Genomic DNA, 22783 nt, shown 5'->3' on the forward strand with positions numbered 1-22783 from the left:
TCAGCTATAAATCTACTCATAAAGTCCGGGGCTTTGTAATGTGAGCCACTGCTTTCCATCGGTGTCAGCTCAGATGCTTATCGAGCGCTCGACAGCGCTCAAGGCTGGCAGCATCCCCTCCTACCCTTCCACTGCCTCGCTCCTCGAGGTGGGGAGTTGTGTTTCATGTCACACACTGATAAAGCTGTGTCTGAAGCAAGGGCTGGCGGGTACCTGTGCCCTGAGACTGGAGGGAATCGGCTGTGCTTGACCTTGTAAAACTCACTTGTGCCACAGGAATCAAGCCAAAGGCTCATGGCTGGAACACCGCACAGGGCCAGGCACCCTGCTGCTGCAGAGGGAGGAGCGGAGCTCTTCTTCACCTTGTCCCACCCAGCTTTTCTCGTCTCCTTCCTTTTTAAGGAAGAGATATTTCCAGTGCTTAATTACTAGGTTAGAGCTGAGACTGAATTACTCCCCAGAGGTGCACAACAACAGTCTCTTTATAAACTCCCCTGCCATCACAAACACAGTGACAGTGCTTCCCTCCCGGGGGGCTGTGACAAGGGACGAGTGAGGTGCCCAACGAATGTGGGGTATACTGGAGGCACAGAGAGCAATGTGGGTCTTGGCACTTGAACCCTCTCACCCCCAGGTTGCTGAGGTTATTGGGAAACGGGGAAACAGGACCTTTCCCTCTGGGGAAATGAAAATCCAGCCTGGGTTAGGTTGCTTTCCCATCCTTCTCTCATTTGGCAGTATTGTCGTGCTATGTCGCAGACCTTGCCATGGATGAACATTATTGGGGAGCTCTTGCCTGATCCAAAGGGTTTGGGCAGGAATATTAATGAATAATCATTATTCAGGAATAATCATTCTATGATTCTATAATATCTTATTGCCCCCACTGGGTTACTTTTGGCAGTCAAGCTGCTGTCGAGAATTGGGTGGTTGCTTCTAGCTAAGCACCCTCTTCCCCTCAGACTACAGTTAAACATGAGTTTCTAGCCTTCTGTATATTCCAGTTAGTAACCAAATGCTTGGCATGCTCATTTAAAATAGTTAATGATTGCCCTCTCCTGGTTAGCCTCCATCACTGCTTCACTGCTCTATGGCTTTTTGTAGAGCTCTTTCAAGCTGGATGTGAAGCTGAGGGACTGAATCAGTGCTGAAAACACTTCCGTGTGTCCCGGCCCCCGTTGCTCAAGGTTGACTTTGCCCAATAACTGAATGGCACACGAGGTGAATTGGGTGTTTGATTTCTTTTTTCGAGCCCTGATTCTGATCCAAAATCCAGCAACAAAATGAATTGAGTTTGAAGAAAACGTTTATTGCCCAACGTGGGATCAGTTATTGGCGTTCCCTGGTTGGTGGGTACCCGGAGAAGGTGATGCTGTGACTGCAGCCATGGGCTCCATCCATGGGCTGTTTCCAACTTCTTCCATTTGACACAGCTCCTTCCAAAACAACAACAGCAGGATAAGTGTTGGCCCGTGCACCAGCAGGAGAGGATTTACTGAAGAAAGAAATATTTTTCTTTTCCTTTTTATCTAATAGTGCCCAGAGAATCTATGGGCTGCCCCAATCATGGACACACTTGCCTGGGTGCTGAGCTGCTGCTGGTACCATTTCCCACACCATGCTGTAAAGAGGAAAGGGGATTTCTAGGACAAAGATGTGCTTTGGGGGGGTCAGTGTGCTCTGAAGGAAAGGAGGATTCAAACCTTTTGGGAAGTCAGTATAAAGCTCATGCTATACAGGCACTCGGAATTAGCGTGGTTGAAGTTCTCCTACTGCCTCAGGCCAATGCAGGGGTACGTGATCTCTACTCTGGTGCTCTGTTCACATCCATCTCCTCCAGCCTGATGATAAAGGTCCCCAAAATCTTTTCTGCCTTTAACTGCTTTCATTTCACTCCTCAGATGCCTCTTGTCCAGGCACAAACCCCTTCTCTGCTGACAGCAATTGCACCAGAGCTTGCAAGGACAAACAGGTTGAGCTTATTTTGCTTTTCCCTTAACTTCATCTATTTATCTAAATTTAAATGTGATCCAGAAGCTTCTGCAGCCCCTTGGTCTGCAGCTGCCCCCTGTTAATCTGGGCGAGCTGAGTCCTGCTCCCAGGTGCTGCCCATTGCTTATAATGGAGAGACCTGCCCCACCGTGAGGATCTCAACCTCTGCTTGTGTTCCTGAACCCCTAGGGACAGTGCTAAAAGCAGTTCCTTGAGGCTGGTGAGGGTATTGGGTCCAGCCTGGCTGCTTGCAGTGGGGTTCAGGGCACCTCTGGAAGCTTGGAGTATCCTGGTGTGGATGAGCAGATGGAGAACAGGAAAAGGTAAGATGTTTTCCACCTTTGCTTTGCAAAAGGGAGCCGGCTTGTGGACTGCTTGGTTGCAGGATAAAATGGCCTAAATCAGGTGGCAGAGGTTGGGGCTGGGTCTAGTTAATGTTAAACATTTATGTTGAATGTTAATTTAATGTCCATTAATGTTAAACAATGTTTTGGTGGAGAAACTAAAGGAAAAGGTCTGTTTCTGTGGGAGTGGATGGTGTTACCTCTGTTCGGATGTCCTGTGGGGTTGGGAGCTCAGGGCTGGACCCCAGCCCAACAGGAGCCTCTGTGCTGGGGTGGGAGGAGAACTGGCTTGTGCAATCTTCCTGAACCCCGTTTTCAGCCAGCCAGGCTGTGAACCTGCTCATCACACCTTGGGGTACCAGAAAAGCATATCCTAATCCAAAAACAACCTGCAGTTTAGGTGATAGTGGGTTTGAAGCAGGGCCATGCAGGGCACCAGCCCCTCCAGCCCTTGCTGCAGCTCCTGTGGGGGGCAAAATCAGGAATTTCAGGCCCAAAATCCCATTCTTTAGCTATTTCTCCCCTTGCAGGGGAAGGTTTCCCACTGGAGATGCTCAGGTGTGGGTATTTGCTTTGGGGAGTCAGGAATCTGTGCATGTGTGTGTATTTTAACCCACCACCACTGTTGAAGCAAGCCTGTGTGTATTTAGTCCCCTAAATCATTTCCACCACCTTGAAAACGTCTCTCCAAGACCCTGGTTTGGTGGCTGGAGCTATAACCCGGGGTCTTGGCTCTGCCCATCCATGAGCAGCCACATACCCTTTTCCATGGTGCATACACGATCCCCTCTTTGCTCAGCCCCAGGCACTTGGCCTGGCTCTCAAACTCTTCCCGTTGGGCTCTGCTCATGGTCAGGTTTCTGGCTGGAAAAGGAGAAGCATTTGCCAGTCATTAAATACAGACCAGAGGCCTCAGTGTGTCCCTTTGTGCTGCATCCCTTCCTTGTGCTCCCACCAATGGTTGCTGTGCCCATGGTCTCTTTTTGGGTCTCTCATGGTGAATACACGGGAACAAAACCAACCTTGGGCATCACTTTTTAACCCTCTCCACAGTCAGCTCTGGTCCTGTCTGCTTAAAGGGGTTGCAGAACAGTCTGATACTCCCATTGGGAAGGACTGAGTACGGAGGCAGTTTCCTATACAGGTCTTCAGACTCTTAAGCAACAGCTTTGCAGCTTGGAAGGGCAATGGGAAGCCTTATCATGCTCTAAAATGCTGCTTTATGGGGTTGTGGGTAGATCAGATCAGCTTTGCCTGCACTGCAAAGCTACGTGCTCTGCCCTGGGAGGCAAGTACTGAAATACCATGGTTGGCTTGAAAACACTGACATTTTACAGTGATATCAATGCTGAATTGTATTTGCCTCTTGGTCTTGGAACATTTATGGCATAAGTGGGTTTTGTCTTTAGCTTGCTCTTTCTGCTCTGCCAAGAGATTTGGGGTTTAAAGGGATGTGTAAATGTTCCTGTGATCCCTGGAGTGGTGGCTTCAGGGAGATCACTGTTGGCAAAGCCAAGCTGCTGTGTGGTTTTAGCTCATAATCCTATGGGTGTGTTTTGGTGTCCCACAATAGCTCTAAGTTAGGTTGGAGTTTGCATACCATAGAGATACAGTCCCAAGTACGTCCTTTCCCTCTGCAGTTGGTACTGGATGAGTAAAACATCTTCAGAGCTGAGGTTCATCAGTGTCCCCACGGTTTGCTGGCTCTTGGCTTGGAGAGAACAACATCAGGGTTGGAAACAGCCACAATAGCCAGATTCTTAGTGCTGGAGCAGTAATAAAACCCAGCCCAATTGTGGGCAATGTCAGGATCAAGCCCTTAGCAATGGGTGAGGGCAAATGTCCTGTACAGGGTGAGTTGTTCTTGGTTTGAATTGTACTTCTTAAATGTGGGTCTGGGGTGTGAAGGAGCCAAAGTCACCAGCTCCTGTCCCTCCATTGCAATGGGCTGATGCCACCTCTCCCTGGTGCTTAGGGTATGTGGCTGGGTGGGTCAGTATGTGCTTAGAGTATGTAGTGGCTGGGTCAGTGCAACCTGTATCCCAGGGGTCTTGCAATTCCCACCCCAAATGGCTCATCCCATTTCTTTGGTGAAGAGGAAACAGTTCAGAAAGTGAGTCTCCACTGATTCACTAAACCTGCCGTAAGTGTTCCTCTCCTTTCCCTGAGGGATTGTGAGATAACTTCACAAATGAGGTGGTTTTCTCCTAAGGGGATGGGAGCAGGTTTGTTGCTTGCTCCTGGTATGACATTGCTTCATGGGGTGTAACGTGGCTTGATGGCAGGAACCCAATCCACAGGGTACCCCAGAGCAGGGCTGACCCAGGGTGCCCCTGGCCCTGGAGGGCTGCTTGGAATCCACCAAGGCTTCAAACAAACAAAGCAACCCAGGAATAAAGTACATCAGATGATATAAAACATGAATATGGGCCCTTTGGGTGTTTCAGCCCATCCAAAACCCAGAGTGGGTGGTAACCCCACTGGTGCTGCTCACCCTCCTTCACCAGCGTGGTGCTACTGGCAATGATTTCCATGTAGGTGGAGTTGTTGGTGAGACATTGGTCCCCCCTGGGGAGAGAAATGGGAGGTGGGTGATGCAGGAACAGGGAGCAGAGACCCCTGCCTTATATCTAAATACCCTTCCTCACATCTAAATAACCAACTAAAGAGGGTGAGGAGGACTGGGGATGGAAGAGCATGCACAGAGCATCCACGAAGCCGTGCTCGTATCTCGTGCTGAAATCACTGCAGCACATGAGAGGAGATGGGCTGGGGCAGGGACCCGGGGGCTGCATCTTACACGGCCACGCTCTGGGTGATGGGCAGCTCCTGCTCGCTGGCACCAGGCTCCACATAGAGGTATCCATGGTCGATGAGCAGCATCTCCAGGAGGTGCCGGGGGAACTGGGCAGCCCCGGCCATGTACAGCCACGTCCCCAGTAGCTGCAGGGCCAGAGTGGTGAGAGCTTTGGGTGTGCAGGGGGGAGATTTACACCCTCCTGTATTACATTGCTATTTGTGACCTCTGCTTGTTCCCCCTCTGGCACTGCCTTGGCAGCAAAGTGAAACCTGTGCAAACACATGGAAGGGGGGAGAATAGCTGGATTGGATTGGGAATGGTGCTGGCTCCGGGCGCCCCTGTGCAGTGCAGCCCTGTGCTGCCATGGGGGACTCGCACCACAAACAACCCCCCAGCCCTCCTTGCTTTGAGGTCCCCATTGGGATTTGCTGCGGGACCATGAGAAAACTGGGCAATTTGAGGTGTTTTGGAAAGCAAATGCTTCCTGTGGCTGCAGATGTGTTGCTGAGGGTCCTCGCCAGATGTGCAGGGGGGAAAGGGAAGGTTTCCTGCTTCCCCATGGGACAGGGAGGCTTCACAGAGCACCCGCACGCTCACTGCATCCCCCCAGGCTCGGGTCTCTCCTACCTTGGGTGCGGTGGTGTTGTCGGGGCGCAGGGCGCTGCAGGGGACAGCGGCTGCAGGCAGCAGCGTGGTGAGGATGAGGATGGCAGCGACGCCGGCCATGGCCATGGCTGCCCGAGAGCAGGGAGAAGCCGAGCCCGGGACACACGGACACGTTCGCTTGTCTGTTTGCTTGTGGGGGGGGGACGGGATGGCTCTGTACTGGGTGATGCAATGAGCACCTACTGGGAACATGGCTTTAACCTGCCAGAGGGGAGATTGAGATGAGCTCTGAGGCAGAAGTTCTTCCCTGTGAGGGTGCTGAGGCGCTGGCACAGGGTGCCCAGAGAAGCTGTGGCTGCCCCATCCCTGGCAGTGTTCAAGGCCAGGTTGGACACAGGGGCTTGGAGCAACCTGCTCTAGTGGAAGGTGTCCCTGTCCCTATCCCACTGCTGCCCCCATGCAGGGCAGAACCTGCTTTCCTGGCTTTATTTCTATTTGTCTTTCCCTCTTGAGTGTGGAGCCTCCCCAAGACCCTCGGTCTGGCCCTTGGTGATGGTTTTTCCCATCCTCTCCCCCTTTATCTGCTCAGAGACACCCAGCGAAGGCTCGATGTCACCCCATGTCACCCCAACCCCTGCACAAGCCCCTGGTGCAGGCAGAGCCTCGTAGGATTTAGCTTGAGAATTCATGGTGGGATGTTGAGGTGCTAAAAGCACCTTGGCTGGATCAAGTCATTGTGGAGGAGACCTGGGAGGTTTGGATTGTGGGTGCTCATGTCCTGGTGCCCCATGGTAGAGGGGACCCACTGGATGTGGTGGCCAGGGGGGTCCTGTGGCACCACGGAGCTGGTGGAGGGATGAGCATCTCTGTGCCCACTGCCATGATCAGGGTTTTGTTTTGGACTTGTCACACCTCTTGGTGGGTTTGGAGGTGCAGCATCATGGGCAGGGCAAGCAGGAGGAGTCCTGCTCGCGGTCCCAGTGAGGATGCAGCAGGAGCAGCAGGTGATTGTAACACAGGTTTATTGTAGGTCCAGGAGAGAACAGGGAAACGGGTGTTTCATTCAGGAGGAAAACCAAAACCGCAATAGAAAGTCCTGAGGCTGAGCTGAGCTGGGGTGTCCCCATGGAAGGACCGGAGGAGGATAAGGGTGTAGTGGCCAACCTGGCCCATGGGGATTATTCCAGCTGTGGCTCCACATCTCCTTCACCCTTCTTCTCCTCAGGCAGGGGACAGGCATCCTATGGGATAGGAGAGAGCATCTATCCATGCCTCTTGCCCCAAAACAGCTCACAGTGCCAGGAATGACCAGGGTGGATGCTCAGGGAGGAGAAGGGACTTGGTGCCGCAGTGGGGATCTGATCTTAAAACCCCCTGTATCCCCATCCCAGACACTGGCAGGAGCTGGTCCAGGAGGTCCAGGGCTGGGGCTCACCCACCCGGGGATGGGTTCGTACCTTCTCGGAGGTGAAGATGATGTCCTCCTCGGTGAAGCCCAGGCAGTGCAGGTGGGATCTGAACTCCTCCAGCTGCTCCTTGCTCACGTTGTGTGTCCGTGCTGCAGAGAAATGGGGTGGTAAAAGGAGAAGGGGGGAAATAGGGAGGTTTAGGGGGTGCTTTGCTCCTTGGTGGTCCCTGTAGTGCAGATGGGGAGCTCTCGGCATGCCCACCCCTCTCCATACTGGAGGAGAAGGGGCTTTTTGCCCTGCCCCCATCATGCCCATTGATGCATCCCCAGGCAGCGATGTGTCCCAGGGCAGCATCCGCTCACCTGAGAGGCTCAGACTTGGGAAGTTGTCGTTGAGATGCTTGAGGATCAGCAGGTCCTTGTCGCTTTGGATCAGTTCGGCTGTGGTAAACACCTGGTCATCAACTGGAAGGCACAGAGAGAGTGGGGTCACCCACTGGTGAGCATCACCCCGTGCTGGGGCTGCTCATCCTCTTTATCCTCATCCCAATGGGGGCCCATCTGGTCCTGCAGTGCTGCTGTACCCATCACATGGGGTGGAAGAAACCCCCCATCCCCTCCAGACATGGCTTTAGGTGTAAAGGGGCCTGATGCCAAATACTGTGGGGCAGAAGCAGGAGGGTGCAAGATGTGGCTGTGGCATCATTGTCCCCGTGTCCCATCCCATCCATTGCAACTGGGGCTTTACCGTGCGCCATGGTGGAGTTGTGCTGAAAGATCAGGACCTTGCTGGTGTTCCTCACCACACATGTCTCATTCCTGCAGGGCAAAGGGGTCAAATGGGACAAATCCCCCCCCTAAACTGCCCCAGCCAAACCTGAGGGGTTCAGAACACAAATACATTGGGCATGGCTGCTCTCCAGCCCCACATCTGTGCGGGAAGGGTGGCACCAGCAGCCTCTGGGGATGGGGGAGCTGGTGAGGGGTGAATCCCTGTCCTTACAGCCGCATGATTTCAATGACGTCGATCTCGTCCTCGTGGCTGCCGGGAGAGAAGGAGAAAGCCGCGTGTTTCAGGGCTTTCATCTCCTCCAGGTGAGGCGGGTACCTGGAGGCACCGGCGATGTACACCCAGTGTCCCAGGAGCTGCGGAGAGGAGGAGAATGAGGCAGGGTTGGGGGGGTCCGTGCTGGGTTCATCCATGGGCACCACATGAGTAAAAGCATTAATTTTGCCCTGCTGTGCGCCAATATGTGACTGTCCCAGATAGGATCCAGGCTGGGTAAGGGGCTCTTGGGTTTGTCCCCTCTTTGCTCAAGTGATGCTCCAGCTCTCAGGATGGCCAACATGTTTCTGCAGTGATGTCCCCCCTTCTCTGTGCCTGGCACTCATTGCTTTCCTCCCATTAAACATCCCCAAGGGACTAAATTCTGTTTATGCAGTGAAGGGCTTCGTGGATGGAGAATCGTGACCTAAGACCCTGACACTTGAAGGACTTAAAATAGCAAAGCCCTGGGGATGGTGCTGCCCAGCCTGGTTTGCATGGGGAGATGGAAGCAGGAGCCACCCGAAAGTGGCTGCTCATGAGGTTCTGGGTGCAGAGCAGCAAGGCTGCACCCCTTCCCGTGCTCCTGGGCAGCAGGAGCTTGACTTGTCATTAGGGAAATAAGCATGAGATAAGCGTTGAGCTGTCAATTGGGTTCCTCGCCTCTTCCTGCACCCATAACAAGTAGGAAAGGATCAATGCTTACCCCAGGGATGGTGCCATTGTCGAAGGTGACCGGGATGAGGGGGGCACACGTCGGGGATGCAAGGGAGAGCGGCAGCCCCAGGAGGAGGGTGAGGATGGGCAGCATCGTTTGGCTGGATGAGAGGAGGCTCCTGCACTGACTGGCTGCTGCTCAGCTCCATCTCTTATATACAGCACCTGCAAACCTGGCTGTCCCCAGCCCCAGTGTGCTTGTTCAGCTGTGGGGCTGTTTGCTCAGGTATGAAGCAATAGCAGGTGGAGGAAATTGAACCTGTAAAAGAGGGAAAAACCCAACCCTGGGTTTCACCAATACAGGCTTTGGTGCATGGAAACCACAGCCAGTTTTGTAGGTGCTTCATAGAGATGAGAGGCTCTTTATCCAAATGGCCCCTGGCTGTGGCTTTCCTCCACAGGGCACATAAACCCCCATGGTGGTGTTGGGGGGTGGCTGCTCACCCGTGGGCATGTCAGGGGTTTGGGTCTGCATCCATATGGATGCTGCTGGGGATGGGGTGATGAACAGGCGCTGTGTTTCGGTGTGCACAACAGGGTTATACCCTGTAGAAAGTGGGAGTTCTCAGTGCAGGAATGTCATGGAGCTGTTGGGGCGAGGCCAGAGGAAGGTCACGAAGAGATGGAGCAGCTCTGCTCTGGAGCCAGGCTGAGAGAACTGGGATGGGTCAGCCTGGAGAAGAGAAGGCTCCTGAAGGGGAGACCTTAGAGCAGCTCCAGTGCCTAAAGGGGCTCCAGGAAACCTGGAGAGGAGCTTTGGCCAAGGGCTTGTAGGGACAGGCCAAGGGGAATGGCTTTAACCTGCCAGAGGGGAGATTGAGATGAGCTCTGAGGCAGAAGCTCTTCCCTGTGAGGGTGCTGAGGCACTGGCACAGGGTGCCCAGAGAAGCTGTGGCTGCCCCATCCCTGGCAGTGTTCAAGGCCAGGTTGGCCACAGGGGCTTGGAGCAACCTGCTCTAGTGGAAGGTGTCCCTGCCCGTGGCAGGAGGTTGGTGCTGCATAAGCTTTAAGGTCCCTTCCAACACAAACCATTCTAAGCTTTTGGATGATAAGCTGCACTGTTTAAAATCAAAACACCCCCTCCCAATCTCCTTCTTCTCCCCAGTCATGCCAGTATCCTGCCTCAGTTCCAGAGCCAGCCCCACAGCACCTCAGTGTGGCCCCTTAAGCCATGAAATTTGGGGTTTTGCCCTTTCCAGTTGAGCTCCTAGTTGTGTGCTGGTGGCCTTGTGATGCTTGTTGTTTGTCTCATCCTAGTGCTGCAGTGATCAAGTGGCCTTTGGGCTGTGGATGCTGCTAACACACAGCTGATAAAATAATTGCTTAAATTACTTACAATAAAGTAAGTAATTAAGTAAGCCAAATTAACTGGTAGAGACAGGGAGTTAAGTAAATCCTGGCTGGGGATGGGGTACAAGGCAGGGAATAGTGTGGTGGGTTCAGGCTTTTAAGAGCATAAAGACATTACAACGCCTTTAAAAGCAGAATCTCTCTGCTTAACAGTGGTTTGTGTTTGCTCCAACCCCAGCCTCATAATGACGTGCAGTGATTTATGTATGAGCCGTGTTTGCTGTTTCCCTGCCTGCAGCAGCCATGTGTGACCAGCTCACGTGGGTCAGCCCCAGCCCAGTGCTGCCAAAGCTGACCTGGCCCCAGCACCCATCACCCCACCGTGCCCGGGGGTGCCCCTCAGCTCCCCCCCACCAGCCGCAGGAGCGCTTCCAGGAACAGGAGCAGCGTGGGGTGAGCAAACACAGCGCGGCCGCTTCCCGCTGCCCCTGATGCAACCTGGCACCAGCCCAGGCAGTTTTGTGCATAGTGTGGGGTGTAACGGGAAGTGGTGGGTCACCCCACTGTCCTCCTCTACTGGCTGGAGCCCATGGAGGCTTTGCTGCTGTCTCCACTGGATTTGATGCCAGTGGCTGTAGAGACAGCCACAAAGTTTTAGTCTAGGGCTCTGAAGGAAGGAGAAGGTGGGTTTCAAATCAGCTTGGAGCAGAGATGTGATTTGGGCTTCAGCGATGTGAAAAGTATCAGCTCAGCACTTTTTCTCTTTTCTTTCTTTTCTTCTCCTCTTGCTCTCCAGCACTGTCAGGATGTAACATACTTTTTATGTATAACTGAATAATTTTGCAGAAGAGGAATGCATGTTCCATTATGTTTAATTTGTTAGATACTGAGCTAGTAGAATCATAGGCTGGTTTGGGTTGGAAGGGACCTTAAAGCTTCCACTAGAGCAAGTTGCTCCAAGCCCTTGTGTCCAACCTGGCCTTGAACACTGCCAGGGATGGGGCAGCCACAGCTTCTCTGGGCACCCTGTGCCAGTGCCTCAGCACCCTCACAGGGAAGAGCTTCTGCCTAAGAGCTCATCTCAGTCTCCCCTCTGGCAGGTTAAAGCCATTCCCCTTGTCCTGTCCCTACAGGCCCTTGTCTAAAGCTGCTCTCCAGGTTTCCTGGAGCTCCTTTAGGCACTGGAGCTGCTCTAAGGTCTCCCCTTCAGGAGCCTTCTCTTCATCAGCATCCCAGCCTTGTGCACTGAGCATCCTGATGAGGGCTGGGCTGTGACCAGCACCAGAGGAAGGGTTGTTGGTTTCCTGGGGCTGTCACACCAACGTTACCATCCTTAAGAATGGGGTTTTCTGCACTTGTCACCCATTTAGCTTCCCATGAAGCAGCAAATAAACCCACGCCAGTCCCATTTCATTGCCTCAGTTTTAAATATTTATTTAAAATCAAAAAAAAAAAAAAAAGAAAAAAAGGGAAAAAAACTTAAAAAAAAAAAAAAGTTTTAATGAGAACAAACAGTAACTGCAGCCTCGAGAAAACACACGGAACTGATTGCAAGAGAGAGGGACAAACCCAGGGGGGTGTGTGTGTGTGTGTGTGCAGGGGAAGGCAGCAAGCAGGCAGTGAGTGATGATGATTTCAGCCTGGGGGTACCGGGGCGAGCTGGCCCCGAGGGTGAGGTATTCCTGAGCCAAGGCAGGGCTGCGTGGAGGGTGAGGTATATGGGGCAGATCTTGTTTAACCTTCTCTGATGGTTGTTGGGAAACAACCACCAGGCAGTAGTTGAAGAAGAAGAAGAATACACAAAGAGAGACTCACATATAGCTTCTTTTTTTCCTCAAAAAAATAAAATCCATAGTCCGTAAGAGACATGACAACTCCAACCAGGCACTGAAGCGTTTCTGATACAGTACAGTTCCGATTACATCAATATTATTCCTTATATAGAATTAAAGATTACCATAATTAACCTCTTTAAAAAACAAAACAAAAATCCTCCAAATTTACATATAGAGACTAAAAATTTCTACAAAACTTAACAAAACAAAACCCCTCCAAGCCCAGCTGGGTTCTGGAACAAGGTACCATCACGTCAGTCTTGACAGAGGGACCAGACAGAAGAAGGGTTGCAGAGCTGGGTTTAAATACGACCTTAGACCAGGGAATACGAGCTTAGAGCAGAGTGAGTTACATGAAAACTGACTCAAATATAGCTCTCTCTGAGGCTCAGGGCTTGCAGGCGAGCTGCAGCCCTCACTCCCCTCCCAAAGCAGTGAAGTGCTGATGAACCAGAAGAAGTTAAATCATCGTATTTGCTTTGAAAACATCCTTTGAACAAGAGATTTTTGGACGCTGTTGCGCACGATTGGCATCCATGGGCATTAAAGGATCCCTTTAGAGGTGGCTGTTTCCTGATTTAGCTGTAGATCGTCACCTCATCCTCTCTTCCTAGAGAGATGGTCCCATGGGCTTTTATTCTGGGGGTCTGTGGCAAGACACTGTAGCACCTTCACAACTTTAAATAAAGTCATATATATAAAATAACACACTGTTAAGAGCACCAGAGATTTCACAGTGAGAGGTAGAAACAAATCAGACGAGCCCATCCTCTCTATTTTAGCACCAATCTCTTTCCCCTCTCCTCCTTCCGTTCCCCCCTACTTGGCTTCGGGACTCTCCCTTATCCCAACGCCACGCATGAGGAGGGATGTTGGTTGAACATGGAAAGGAGGAACCTAGTTTATTATATTTTTTTTCCTTTTTTTTTTTTCTTTTTAGCTTTAAATAATATAATATATATATTTTGTTTCTTTCTATTATTGCACATCAAAATGCTTCCTGTACACAGAGCAGCCAGATTCAACTTGCAGCTCCGCCTGGGAGACCTGATGCAGCACGTGGCCATCCAGAAGGCGACAAGCTCTGAGAGGGAAGCTCTATCTTTTTAATCACTTTTCAATGGAAAGAACATTTGGTAACTCAGGAACCAGGTAAAACAAATGGGGTTTGGGGAGGGGGAGGCAAAAAAAACCCCAAAACAACCCATGCTGCAAGTTGCTTGAGGTTCCTCTCTGTTTTCTTTGGTCATGGAAAAAGCTTTGTGTGTGGAACCGCTTGCAACATCTGGATCCCTTTTCACTCTTCACGTCCCGACTGATACCCGCTTCCCCTATGTCCTTGTTATCCCTCCTTCCAACAACCTGCTGAGTTCAGTAGATCACGGGTTCTTTGAGACCTTGAGCCAAAGGCTTAAGAGCAAGAGTTGACCCAAAAGACACAGCCCAGCTGTCCTTGCTGCAGAGAGGTGGGAGAGCCTGTGTAAAGGCATAGGCCAAACGTGGGGTCAAAGCCTTGGAGCCCGGTTTCTGTGGCTTTGTTCAAAGGAAGCACACGGGGCCGACCTCGAGGTGATACTGCTTTCCTGGCTCGGATGGAGGGAGGTTGTAGATATTGACAATAGGCAGCTGCTGAGGGTCCTGTGTCCGAAAGGAAAAGAGAGTCCGATGCCAGCGTCCATCCTTGATCTGTGCAGGGAGAAGGGACAGAGAAAGAGCTGTTTAATTGGGGTACAAATCATAGAACCACAGAATAGTTTGGGTTTGAAAGGACCTTAAGATCATCCATTTCCAACCCTGCTGCTGGAAAGGAATGTGTTTCTGAGGTATAAGCTTGAAAAGCCCTGTGGGAGACAAGGGACTGCCTTTTGGGCTGAGCAGGTCTGGGGTGAGGTTCAGAGAGCATTTTGGGGGATCCTTTATCCAGGTCAAGTTGGTAGAAACTGAGCTTGAAATGGTACCCCCAAACACAAACCCCTTATGCAGTGAACCCAAAATGCTTTGAGTGGCAATTCCCCCTTCTGCCATTCAACTGCTGACACACATGACATGTATAACCTTGGAACCGAATGTTTTGCTTTCTATTTGAAGCCTATTTACTTAACAGGAGCTGCTCGAGCACCCTGGGCTGGAAAATCTCAGTGGTGAACAGCTAAACTAGACTCTTCTCCCTTTCTTTTTGATAGAATAAGCAGCACAGGCATAACTCAAGCCTCGTTGTGTGCAGAGTGGGTTCAATGTGATATCTCCATCTCTCCCCTCTCTTGCAGCAACGCACCTTGCAATCATCCGCTGCCACCTCTGGCCTGAGCTGCCCCCCTGCCTCAAACATCTGCCCATTCCAGGCCCGGAAGCGCACGGCGTTATCCGAAGGTTTCTCCGAGGAGCCGTCCCGCCAGACAGAGGTGTTGAGGCAGTGGATGGTGATGTGCTGCACCACCTCCGAGCTCAGGAGCCGCAGGAAGTTCATCTGCACCCTGCCGATGTCGAAATCCAGCTGTGAAGGGGACAGAGGTGTTAGGGGGTACCCCTAGAGCGGGGCTGGAGGGTTAGTGCATGGTTTAACAGTAGAGGTGGTCCCTATGCTCTGGTTTGCTCTGTGCAGGACTGGGTCTGGTCTATGGGCATTAGGGCCAGATGCCAAGCCAATGCGGACAGCTTTCATGTGGACACAGCAGCTCCTTTATTTTACAGAACAAACAGGTCCTTAAGGGAAAAGAATGTAAACTTGGAATTCCAGACACACTCCTGCAAAGAAGCGAAGCGGCAAGTTCAGTTCATCTGCAGATGAACCAAGGTATTGTTATTGCTATTTTTATTGCAGGATCTTCCTCAATAGAAACCCTGGAGTTAGAAACCTGTATGTTTAAGCTTGACCTCGCTTTTTCAGGTGGCAGAAAATATTCAGGAGTGACCTGGACATTAAATAATTCAACAAAGCATTTGAGAGCAGCGTGTTTGCAAAATTCCTGCTCTCTGTTTAGGTTATGGGTTAATTAAACATTGCTGGAAAAGACCTGCTTTGTCTGGAAGAGTCAATAACACCCTTAGGTATATTTTTAAGCTGCATGAGAGCAATTCTGAATGTTATAGCTACACCAATTCTGCCTCGAGGAGAAGCCAATGTGCTCTGTCATAGCGGTCACTGGTGGTGCTCTGAGACAACACACTACTGGGTAAATAATTTCATAACACTGTGTGGGAAATGCCATGTTGGGGTTGAGCTGTGTGTACCTTGGAGATGGTGATGGGGCTGAGACATGTCTGCCCACCATTGGTGAAGTTACAGGTGACCTGTATGGTGTCTGAGGAACAGCCGAGGTTTGGGTCTATCCAGTAGGTACCTGAAGAAATACAGGATTTGGGGGTTAAAAAGCACACTTAATCTTTCCTGTGATGAGAAAAAGTAAGTTTTAATATCTGCATTATTGCTCCCAGGAAAGGAGACAAGTTCGGGCCATGTGAAATGGCCCTATGGAGGATGCAGCCGTTGCATGCTCAGGGCCCTACCGTCATTCATCTTCTGTTCACAGTTCATGAGGTCTCGACAGATGCGTGCAGGGTTTTCCTTGGTTCCCAGGGGTCTTTTGATGCTCTGAATGAGGTTGCTGAGGTAGTGTAGTGTCTTAAAGATCTCCCCTCCGTGGTCCAGCATGAGAAAGTCTGGATGTTGGTAACCCTGGAGAGAGAAGGATGCAAAATCAGGTGTGCCCTGGGGGGCACAGGATGCTGTAACCACAAGGGTTCGTGCTTTATATGGGGCAAAATCAGTGGGGCAAAGACAGGCTGAGCTACAGCCCTTACACTGTCCTGAATGGGACATCTCTGAAGGGACGAGGTCTGAAGCTTCACAAATAAGTTACACAACCATATCCTTTAATGGGATCTTTACATGCATAAACCCTGGATGTTCCATGAGAACAGCCACAAACAACAGCTTTGTGTGTGCATAAACTTTAAGCACACACAAAGAACAAGCAACACCCTGATTGTTCCCAGCAAAGTCCGGTGAGTTCAAAAGGACTCTCATACCTCTGTCTTGAGTGCGGTGTTCGAGTCGATCAGTGTCTGGAAAGCTGCCCCAAAGCTGTCTTGTTGCTAGGGTGGGGTGAAAAAGATGGTAACTGAGATTGTTAGAAGCTGCCCTAATGCAAGCAAATGCTTCTCAGTCTAGGGCTGTGATACAAGCATTGCTCTGCATCTCTTGCTGGACCTGAACGTGTGTCTTCAGGCTCCCAGCAGCTCTTTCTGGATGTCCCATCAGCACCTTGGCTCTGCATGACTTATTATCAGCGTTAACAAACATAGAGAAAACAGCAACTTACAAATGAGGCTGGAATTCCTGGCGGTCCCTAGAAATCAAAGCAGAAAAGGGGCATCAGCCAGAAGGATGGACAGTCAGTGCTGCAAAGATATTATGTCCTTCTGAAATCCTCTTCCCCTCGGAGTCCCTCAATGCAGATGAGTGAGGGAGGCAACAATGGTGTCTCTATAAGATACTTGGAGATGGTTTGGACTGAAGCACAAGAAACACTACTCCATTCACACACACATTTTTGCATACGAGGAATGGGGCTAAGCTATAATTTCCAGTGAGTGAACAGTCCCTCTGGAGAGTATCTCAGCAGGAATTTTAACCTTGCTTCAATAATGTCTTTGAACCCTTTCCACATATACGTACCGGAGGTCCAGGGTGTCCTCGTGGGCCTGGAGGACCCTAAAGACAGAGCGGCACCAGTTAGTGAAATATCTCCAGTGTATAGTTCTATTTCCCTGCTGGAATCCTCCAGATTTCTGACATCTTACAGCATCTTCTCCTTCAAACCCTTCAGGAGACAGAAGGCAGCCTCATTTCATCCACTTCCCGATGCTGGGTGCATCTGTCTTCATCTGGTCCATTCCTACTGCATCCCTTGTTCCCAGCCTTTACTCCTAACTATCACTAATGTCACATCCCCAGGTACTTATCGCATTCCCTGTGTGCACAGTTACTCACCCTGCAGCTTTCCATTTGCTAAAAGCAACTACTCAATGTAAGTACAAGATACTAGCCAGAAAAAGTGATTTCAAACACTTACCCTTGGACCTTGCAGACCCTGCAGGAAAGAAAGATAGAAACAAAAAAAAGCAGAAACTGTCAGAAGATGCTCATTAATAAACCAAAATCTCCCTGTATAACTGTGTGCTGTTCCCAAGGTGCCTGCATAAGGGGCTGGGTGGTGCACTGAAGGACAGTGGAAACAGAGGCCCAACAGTGTCTACAGCAGAGAAGTTATAACAGGATGCTCATGGCCTCAACATCAGCAAATGCTCTGCTGTGCCCATGGAGGTGGAAAATGGTGCGCGAGCAGGAGAGGCAGCACCCTGGCTGGTTAGAAATGTGCGCTGGGATTTGGGTATCTGTGGGGCATTTGCTTATAAGAGGTCTCATTTGAAGAAGGCACAAAACAGCCTTCTGCACTAGCCTCACGCCATGTGTGCTGGGCTGGGATGCCTGGACTAAGCCCCTGCATACAGGAACAGCCACTGGTTGCTAAAAGAAGCAACCTGGAGAGCTAAGTGACCTGTGTTATGGTTAACGAGGAGGATGAACAACACGTATCCAGTATACCCCACACATCTGCTATATGGTGAGAACACCAGAACGCTACGGGAAGGTGTAGAAGTCCATCACAGCCACCACAAGAAGAGGACCAGAGGAAGAGCAGAAGGCAAGAACATGCCCTGGCACTGCTCCCCCATATGCAGGGACTGCACCCAGGTGATGATGCTACTTAGGCATGTCCCATACCCCTGGCCTGGGCAGCCCGTGGCTTTCTGAGCTGCCATTCACTGTGGTTTGTTCCTAGAGATGCCACAGTCATTGCTAACATGAATAAAGTGTTAGGTTTTGCTGTGTAATTGGGTTATGAAATGGGAATTTTGGCAGCAGAGCGGGTGTATATGTGCACATGTGGATGTGCATGCACATATATGTGCGCACACATGTATTGGGGGTGTGTGTGTGTTGCCCTCGTGAGATTGATGTCACCACACTGAGCCAGAGCCCATGTGGGTGCAGTGGAGCCCAGTGTGACTCTTGGCTGCTCAAGGAGAGGGACCCTCATGACAACAGGACACAGCCAGGGGGGCAGACCAGCACTTACCATGTCTCCACGGCTGCCTTTGTCTCCCTTTGGCCCCTGTTGAAGCACAGAGGTGGCTGTCAGTGACTGTTATCGAGCTGCACTGCTGGGATGTATTGCCACCCAGAAGCTCCTTGCAAGGACCCAAGTGCATCTCTAAACACATCAGCTCAGGCTCCCGTCTTCGCCCACCCATCCCAAGGCAACAAAATTACCCATTAGTGGATGTTTTGGCATTGTCTGTGTTCATCTTGCTGGTTTCCACCTCTGCCAGTTGCACTCTCTGTACTGAACTGGTGCACTGAGATAGAGTTGCTCCGCACTTTTAAGCTAATAATCTCCCTGCAACTATATATGCATCCAGAGACTAAACCTGCCTTTCAAGCTGCTCATCTTAAAGACTGTTTCGTTCCACTCATTACAGCAGCGATTTACTCATGCTGACCTCAAGCATCTTGGATCTCAAACACTGCTCTTCTAGAAAAACACAGGCGGAAAATTGCAGATACTTACTGGGCTTCCCTTGGGACCCTGAATGCCAAGCGGACCAATAATTCCTTCTTTTCCCTAGGAAAGATAGGATATGTGTGAACCATCGCATGGGAACTTATGGTTGCTTTTACCACGTCAGACTCAGTAAAGACGCTGAAGCTCTTTGCTGCTTTTCAGCAGCATGATCGTGGTATTTGCTGTAGCTGAAATAAGCTGTTTCAAATGCAGCTCCATAGACACAAACCCTCACAGTTTGGTGTCACAACCCATGGAAAACCTCAGAAATCCCAGAAATAGACAGATCTCAGTGTAGCTGGAGTGGTCTGAGCAGTGGGTATAGCAGTGAGACTGTCTCCAAGGCAGAAGATTCCCCATGTGGTGAAGAGGGCACTGTGCTCCTTATAGCACCCGGGAACAGCACAGAAAGAGAGGGGAGAAAATCCTCCCAAACCAAACAAACTGAAACCCACTCACCATGAAACCAGGAGGCCCACGTGGCCCCTGAATGCCTTTGAAACCGAGGTCTCCTGGGGGGCCCTGCAAGCAAAGATGAGATGTCAGGTCCCCTTAATAAACATAGCCCATGTTTATGTCCTTGCTGCACAGACAGAGGTGCTGCCTCTTGTCTATGGGAATGGGAAAGTCCAATTACTTAATTCTTTTCCCACTCCTGTTTTGCAAACCCTCTACTTTCTATAGAACACAAACTGGTTTCCCTTCACCAGGAAAATTATAGGCTGATAAAATGAGTCTAAATTTCAAATCAAGGCTCTCAACATTAGGCATGCACATCAGTGTCTCAGGTACAGACTGATGACTGGTGGTTTTAACCTGCCAGAGGGGAGATTGAGATATGAGGAAGAAGTTGTTCCCTGTGAGGGTGCTGAGGCGCTGGCACAGGGTGCCCAGAGAAGCTGTGGCTGCCCCATCCCTGGCAGTGTTCAAGGCCAGGTTGGACACAGGGGCTTGGAGCAACCTGCTCTAGTGGAAGGTGTCCCTGCCCATGGCAGGGGGTTGGAACTGGAGGAGCTTTAAGGTCCCTTCCAACACAAACCAGTCTGTGATTCTAAGGTGCTGGAAATACAAGCATCTGAAAGATGCTCAAGTGGGGAAAACAGCTCCAGGATGTATTGGGCAGCCCTTTCCCCTCTATCATCTACTCATTTTAACAGGAATAAGCACCAAAGCAGCACGTGTAAACTCACACTCACTTAACAAATGAAGATGCATAAACTAAAGGAAGTTGGAATCACAATTCAATTTCAATAGTTTCTGCAGAGCTGCTCATAAAGTCTTTGCGACAAGTATTGCATTGTCTGTCCCCAGTAAAGAGGGACTAGAAAGCCAACTGGTCACAAGACAGCCTCTTACCTTTGGCCCAAACATGCCTGCAATCCCTGGAAATCCTGCCTCGCCAAAGTCCCCCTGCAAATAACAGCCAAGACAAATACAAGGACAAAGAAAAACAGTAAGTTCACATTGAACTGCCGGGCACTTGAAGGCTTGGCATCTTCAGAGACAGAGAAATCCATTAGTATTCTTCAGGCTAAGCAGGACCGATGAGAAAGAAGTATGAAAGAAATCTGAAGGGGGAATTACACAAACATCAGGCTAAAAGCAACTCCAGAAAACCTCATAGACTCGTAGATTACTTGGATTTCACAAACTTAGCCTTTTTGCCCCCAAATGGGAGGCGTACCTATGCTATTTCTAGCCAATGCTTGCCTAGCTTGGACCACTGTCAGCAGAAGCAGGATGGAGCATCTACTCTGAGATAGATCTTGGGAGTTCAAGCTGAAAATAAATCATCCCCAAAGCCCTTTAAAACATTCTCTTTTTATTTCTAAGACCAACTGGACCTATTAAAAGATAATTTCAAACTATGCTCATTCAAGCTGTCAAAAAAGTGCATGTTCCTGCAATATAACCTTGTACTCAAACCCAGGACAACAGTGCATATCCCCTTTTCTTTTTCTTATCCAACCCTGCACGGATTTTTGCTCTATTTTGTAATAATAATAAAAATACAATATTTGGAAGGCCATCAAGCTTGGATTAGCATATAGCACACACTCTGAGAATGAAAACCCCACACTGGGTAGCATGTGCTTGCATAAACACCCTCATTTCACGGAGTTTGAGATGTATGTCCTTTGATATTCCTGGGCTTCTCAGATGTCATAATGTGAAATGATTCAGTGCTAAGTAAAAAGGGTCAGAAACATGCATCAGATGAGTCATCTGCAGTTGCAGGAACATCAGAGGTGGAAAAGGCTTGTTTGGACTCTCGGCAGGACTATGTGATCCATGCTGGATTGTACTTTATGGGGTGTTTTACAATGTCTTGTTCAGCCCAGTTGTAAATGACTCAAGCGATGGGGTTTCCACCACCTCTATTACAAGGCTATTCCAGAGGCAGTCAAGAGAACTCAGCGTTAGGAGGTTTTTTTTCCTGCCACGACAGTGAGAAACTGCTTGGCAAGGAAGGGCTTGGTTGGACTCAGTGGAGTGTAAGGAACTTTCCAGGGATACAAATCGATTTAACTGCCACTTTATGGATCCTGGAAAGGAAAACTGCTACTAACGGAGGACTAAGGTCTTTCCTCCAATAGGAGAACCAAGCAAGTCCTCTTTATAGAGGAATTTCAGGCAACAGTGGGAGGCCAAAAGAGTTTGAATACCATGGAGTCATCTCAGCTAAGGGGATACCATCACTACTTATGCAGCAAGGTAGGCAAAGGCAATACTGGGCAAATGAACCTGCTGTTTGTGGACACAAGAGGCAAAATGATATTGCTATTATGTTGCTGGCTTGAATACTGCCATCACAGGGTTTTATATAAAGTATCCAAACAAGTATATTGTAATTGAGGTTGTTGGGGTTCAACTTGTCTTCGTTTTGTGTTAGTCCTAATCTCTCTTTTCCTTGTGTTAGTTTTACACCTATGGCCTAACTAGACCCTCTGATGGTCATCCCTATCTAAATAGCTTAAGTATTCTCAATATAACCTCAGGCTGATCAAGTGTGACACTTCTGTGCTAAACTGGACAATCCCACCAACACAATAAGGAAAAGCAGGAAGAGTCAGGAGTCTGCCTTGGAGTCAGGAGTGGGAATTCTGCTTTGGCTGAAGGGCTTTTGGTATCTCTCCCAAGTGTGCTCTGAACACACAGCTCCACCACCAATGACACCCACTCCTGCACCTCCTGCATGTCCCAGCAGAGCTACAGACCCTTCTTCCCACTCTTTGGATGGCTTGGAGTGCCTGGTTCACCTCCTTCACTCAACACCTCCCATGGGCTCCACGCACTGCTCTCATAACAGCTCTGATAAAGACAGTGCTGAGGGTGTTTGAGATGGTTCTGCAGCCTGGCTGCCACCACACACCATGGCCTTGTAACTGCAGGCATGACATGAACACTCACATTGTCCTGGGGAGCACAGACATAGATTAGACCTCTCTGTGCACAAGTGAGCAGGGAAATGTGCATGATGGAGAGAGCTGTGCTGATGCTCCATCACTTACACAAAGCTGGTTATGGGTTCCTCTGCAAAAGACCCTCCCAGGGTTCACCCTGCCATCCCAGCCTGCGGATCTGCACCCTTTCCTGAAGGAGACACTCTGGTGTCAGGTCTGATCAGCTCCATCCATCACTAACCGGTTGTCCTTTGGGTCCCGGATCGCCAGGGCTCCCTGGAAGGCCCGTTCCTCCCGATGATCCTCGCTTCCCTGTTTGGCCAGTCTGTCCAGGCAATCCTCTTTCACCCTAAAAATAACAGGATTCAAGTAATTCCAAAGGGCAGGAGCTAAATATAACAACACTCAGCCAAAATAGCCTTAGATGGAAAGCTGGAAAAGAGCGGCTCATCGGGACAAAGAATGTGGTTTCATCAGGAGATGCCTCAGGTCTGCTGAGGCAGATTGTCACAGGATGCACCAGTGATGAGCATAGCTTGGGTACCCTCTTGAGCTTCACACAGAGCAGGAGCTGCAGCAAAGCTGGCCTGCATCAGGGCTAAGGGCAGCAAGAGGGTGAAATGTCTTCTGTTTGCTCTTCCCTATGTTGCCCGTCCTGCCCTGCAGCTTCCCGTAATCTCATGCCCCCAGCAGGCTAGCAAATGATGAGTAAT

General features: G+C 50.2%; 3 protein-coding genes and 1 long non-coding RNA gene across 7 annotated transcripts in view; 1 reads left to right on the top strand and 3 right to left on the bottom strand.

Annotated features, from left to right (window-relative positions):
* Window positions 1-1288: 1288 nt before the first annotated feature.
* On the bottom strand, window positions 1289-5916 carry LOC115617226 (alpha-1-acid glycoprotein 1-like). Its single transcript, XM_030507474.1, has 6 exons — window positions 5764-5916; window positions 5137-5279; window positions 4831-4904; window positions 3937-4047; window positions 3097-3200; window positions 1289-1436 (listed from the first exon to the last, which is right to left on the bottom strand). Exons 1-6 carry the CDS (start codon window positions 5866-5868, stop codon window positions 1326-1328), a joined length of 648 nt encoding a protein of 215 aa, XP_030363334.1. The 5' UTR covers window positions 5869-5916; the 3' UTR covers window positions 1289-1325.
* An 831-nt stretch (window positions 5917-6747) lies between these two features.
* Window positions 6748-9074, bottom strand: LOC115617227 (alpha-1-acid glycoprotein 1-like). Its single transcript, XM_030507475.1, has 6 exons — window positions 8902-9074; window positions 8154-8296; window positions 7899-7969; window positions 7514-7615; window positions 7200-7300; window positions 6748-6983 (listed from the first exon to the last, which is right to left on the bottom strand). Exons 1-6 carry the CDS (start codon window positions 9004-9006, stop codon window positions 6921-6923), a joined length of 585 nt encoding a protein of 194 aa, XP_030363335.1. The 5' UTR covers window positions 9007-9074; the 3' UTR covers window positions 6748-6920.
* Window positions 9075-10556: 1482 nt separating this feature from the next.
* LOC115617229 lies at window positions 10557-15049 on the top strand. Of its 3 annotated transcripts, none has more exons than XR_003994537.1 (3): window positions 10557-10655; window positions 13048-14831; window positions 14925-15049. It is a non-coding gene; the product is annotated as an uncharacterized LOC115617229 (long non-coding RNA). The 3 variants fall into 3 exon arrangements; XR_003994538.1 differs by having other exon boundaries at window positions 13048-13189; window positions 14305-15049; XR_003994536.1 differs by having other exon boundaries at window positions 13048-15049.
* The window catches only part of LOC115617228 (collagen alpha-1(XXVII) chain-like), a 154861-nt gene continuing 145612 nt past the window's right edge, over window positions 13535-22783 (bottom strand). Inside the window, exons 49-61 of one of the 2 annotated variants that reach the window (XM_030507476.1) lie at window positions 22312-22419; window positions 20023-20076; window positions 19126-19188; window positions 18673-18726; window positions 18181-18216; window positions 17113-17130; window positions 16716-16751; window positions 16360-16386; window positions 16067-16132; window positions 15545-15713; window positions 15269-15378; window positions 14313-14531; window positions 13535-13723 (exon numbers count right to left, since the gene is read on the bottom strand). In XM_030507476.1, coding sequence (XP_030363336.1) covers window positions 13577-13723; window positions 14313-14531; window positions 15269-15378; window positions 15545-15713; window positions 16067-16132; window positions 16360-16386; window positions 16716-16751; window positions 17113-17130; window positions 18181-18216; window positions 18673-18726; window positions 19126-19188; window positions 20023-20076; window positions 22312-22419 — 1107 coding nt within the window. In that variant the 3' untranslated portion in view covers window positions 13535-13576. Of the gene's footprint in view, window positions 13724-14312; window positions 14532-15268; window positions 15379-15544; window positions 15714-16066; window positions 16133-16247; window positions 16387-16715; window positions 16752-17112; window positions 17131-18180; window positions 18217-18672; window positions 18727-19125; window positions 19189-20022; window positions 20077-22311; window positions 22420-22783 lie in introns of those variants that run through there. The other variant, XR_003994535.1, reaches the window with a different exon arrangement.

This window comes from Strigops habroptila, chromosome 15 (genome assembly GCF_004027225.2).
Source record: "Strigops habroptila isolate Jane chromosome 15, bStrHab1.2.pri, whole genome shotgun sequence".
In the NCBI taxonomy this organism is placed as follows: Eukaryota; Metazoa; Chordata; class Aves; order Psittaciformes; family Psittacidae; genus Strigops; species Strigops habroptila.

Bases quoted from the DNA above. Each gene is read 5' to 3' on its own strand.
- LOC115617226 (XM_030507474.1), bottom strand. From the start codon at position 5,868: ATGGCCATGGCCGGCGTCGCTGCCATCCTCATCCTCACCACGCTGCTG. The intron at 4,905-5,136 runs GTAAGATGCAGC...TTCTCTCCCCAG, and splicing joins ATCACCCAGAGCGTGGCCGT to GGGGGACCAATGTCTCACCA. The intron at 3,201-3,936 runs GTATGCAAACTC...CTCCTTTTCCAG, and splicing joins CTTGGGACTGTATCTCTATG to CCAGAAACCTGACCATGAGC.
- LOC115617227 (XM_030507475.1), bottom strand. From the start codon at position 9,006: ATGCTGCCCATCCTCACCCTCCTCCTGGGGCTGCCGCTCTCCCTTGCA. The intron at 7,970-8,153 runs GTAAGGACAGGG...TTTGCCCTGCAG, and splicing joins GTCATTGAAATCATGCGGCT to GAATGAGACATGTGTGGTGA. The intron at 7,301-7,513 runs GTGAGCGGATGC...ATTTCTCTGCAG, and splicing joins CCCAAGTCTGAGCCTCTCAG to CACGGACACACAACGTGAGC.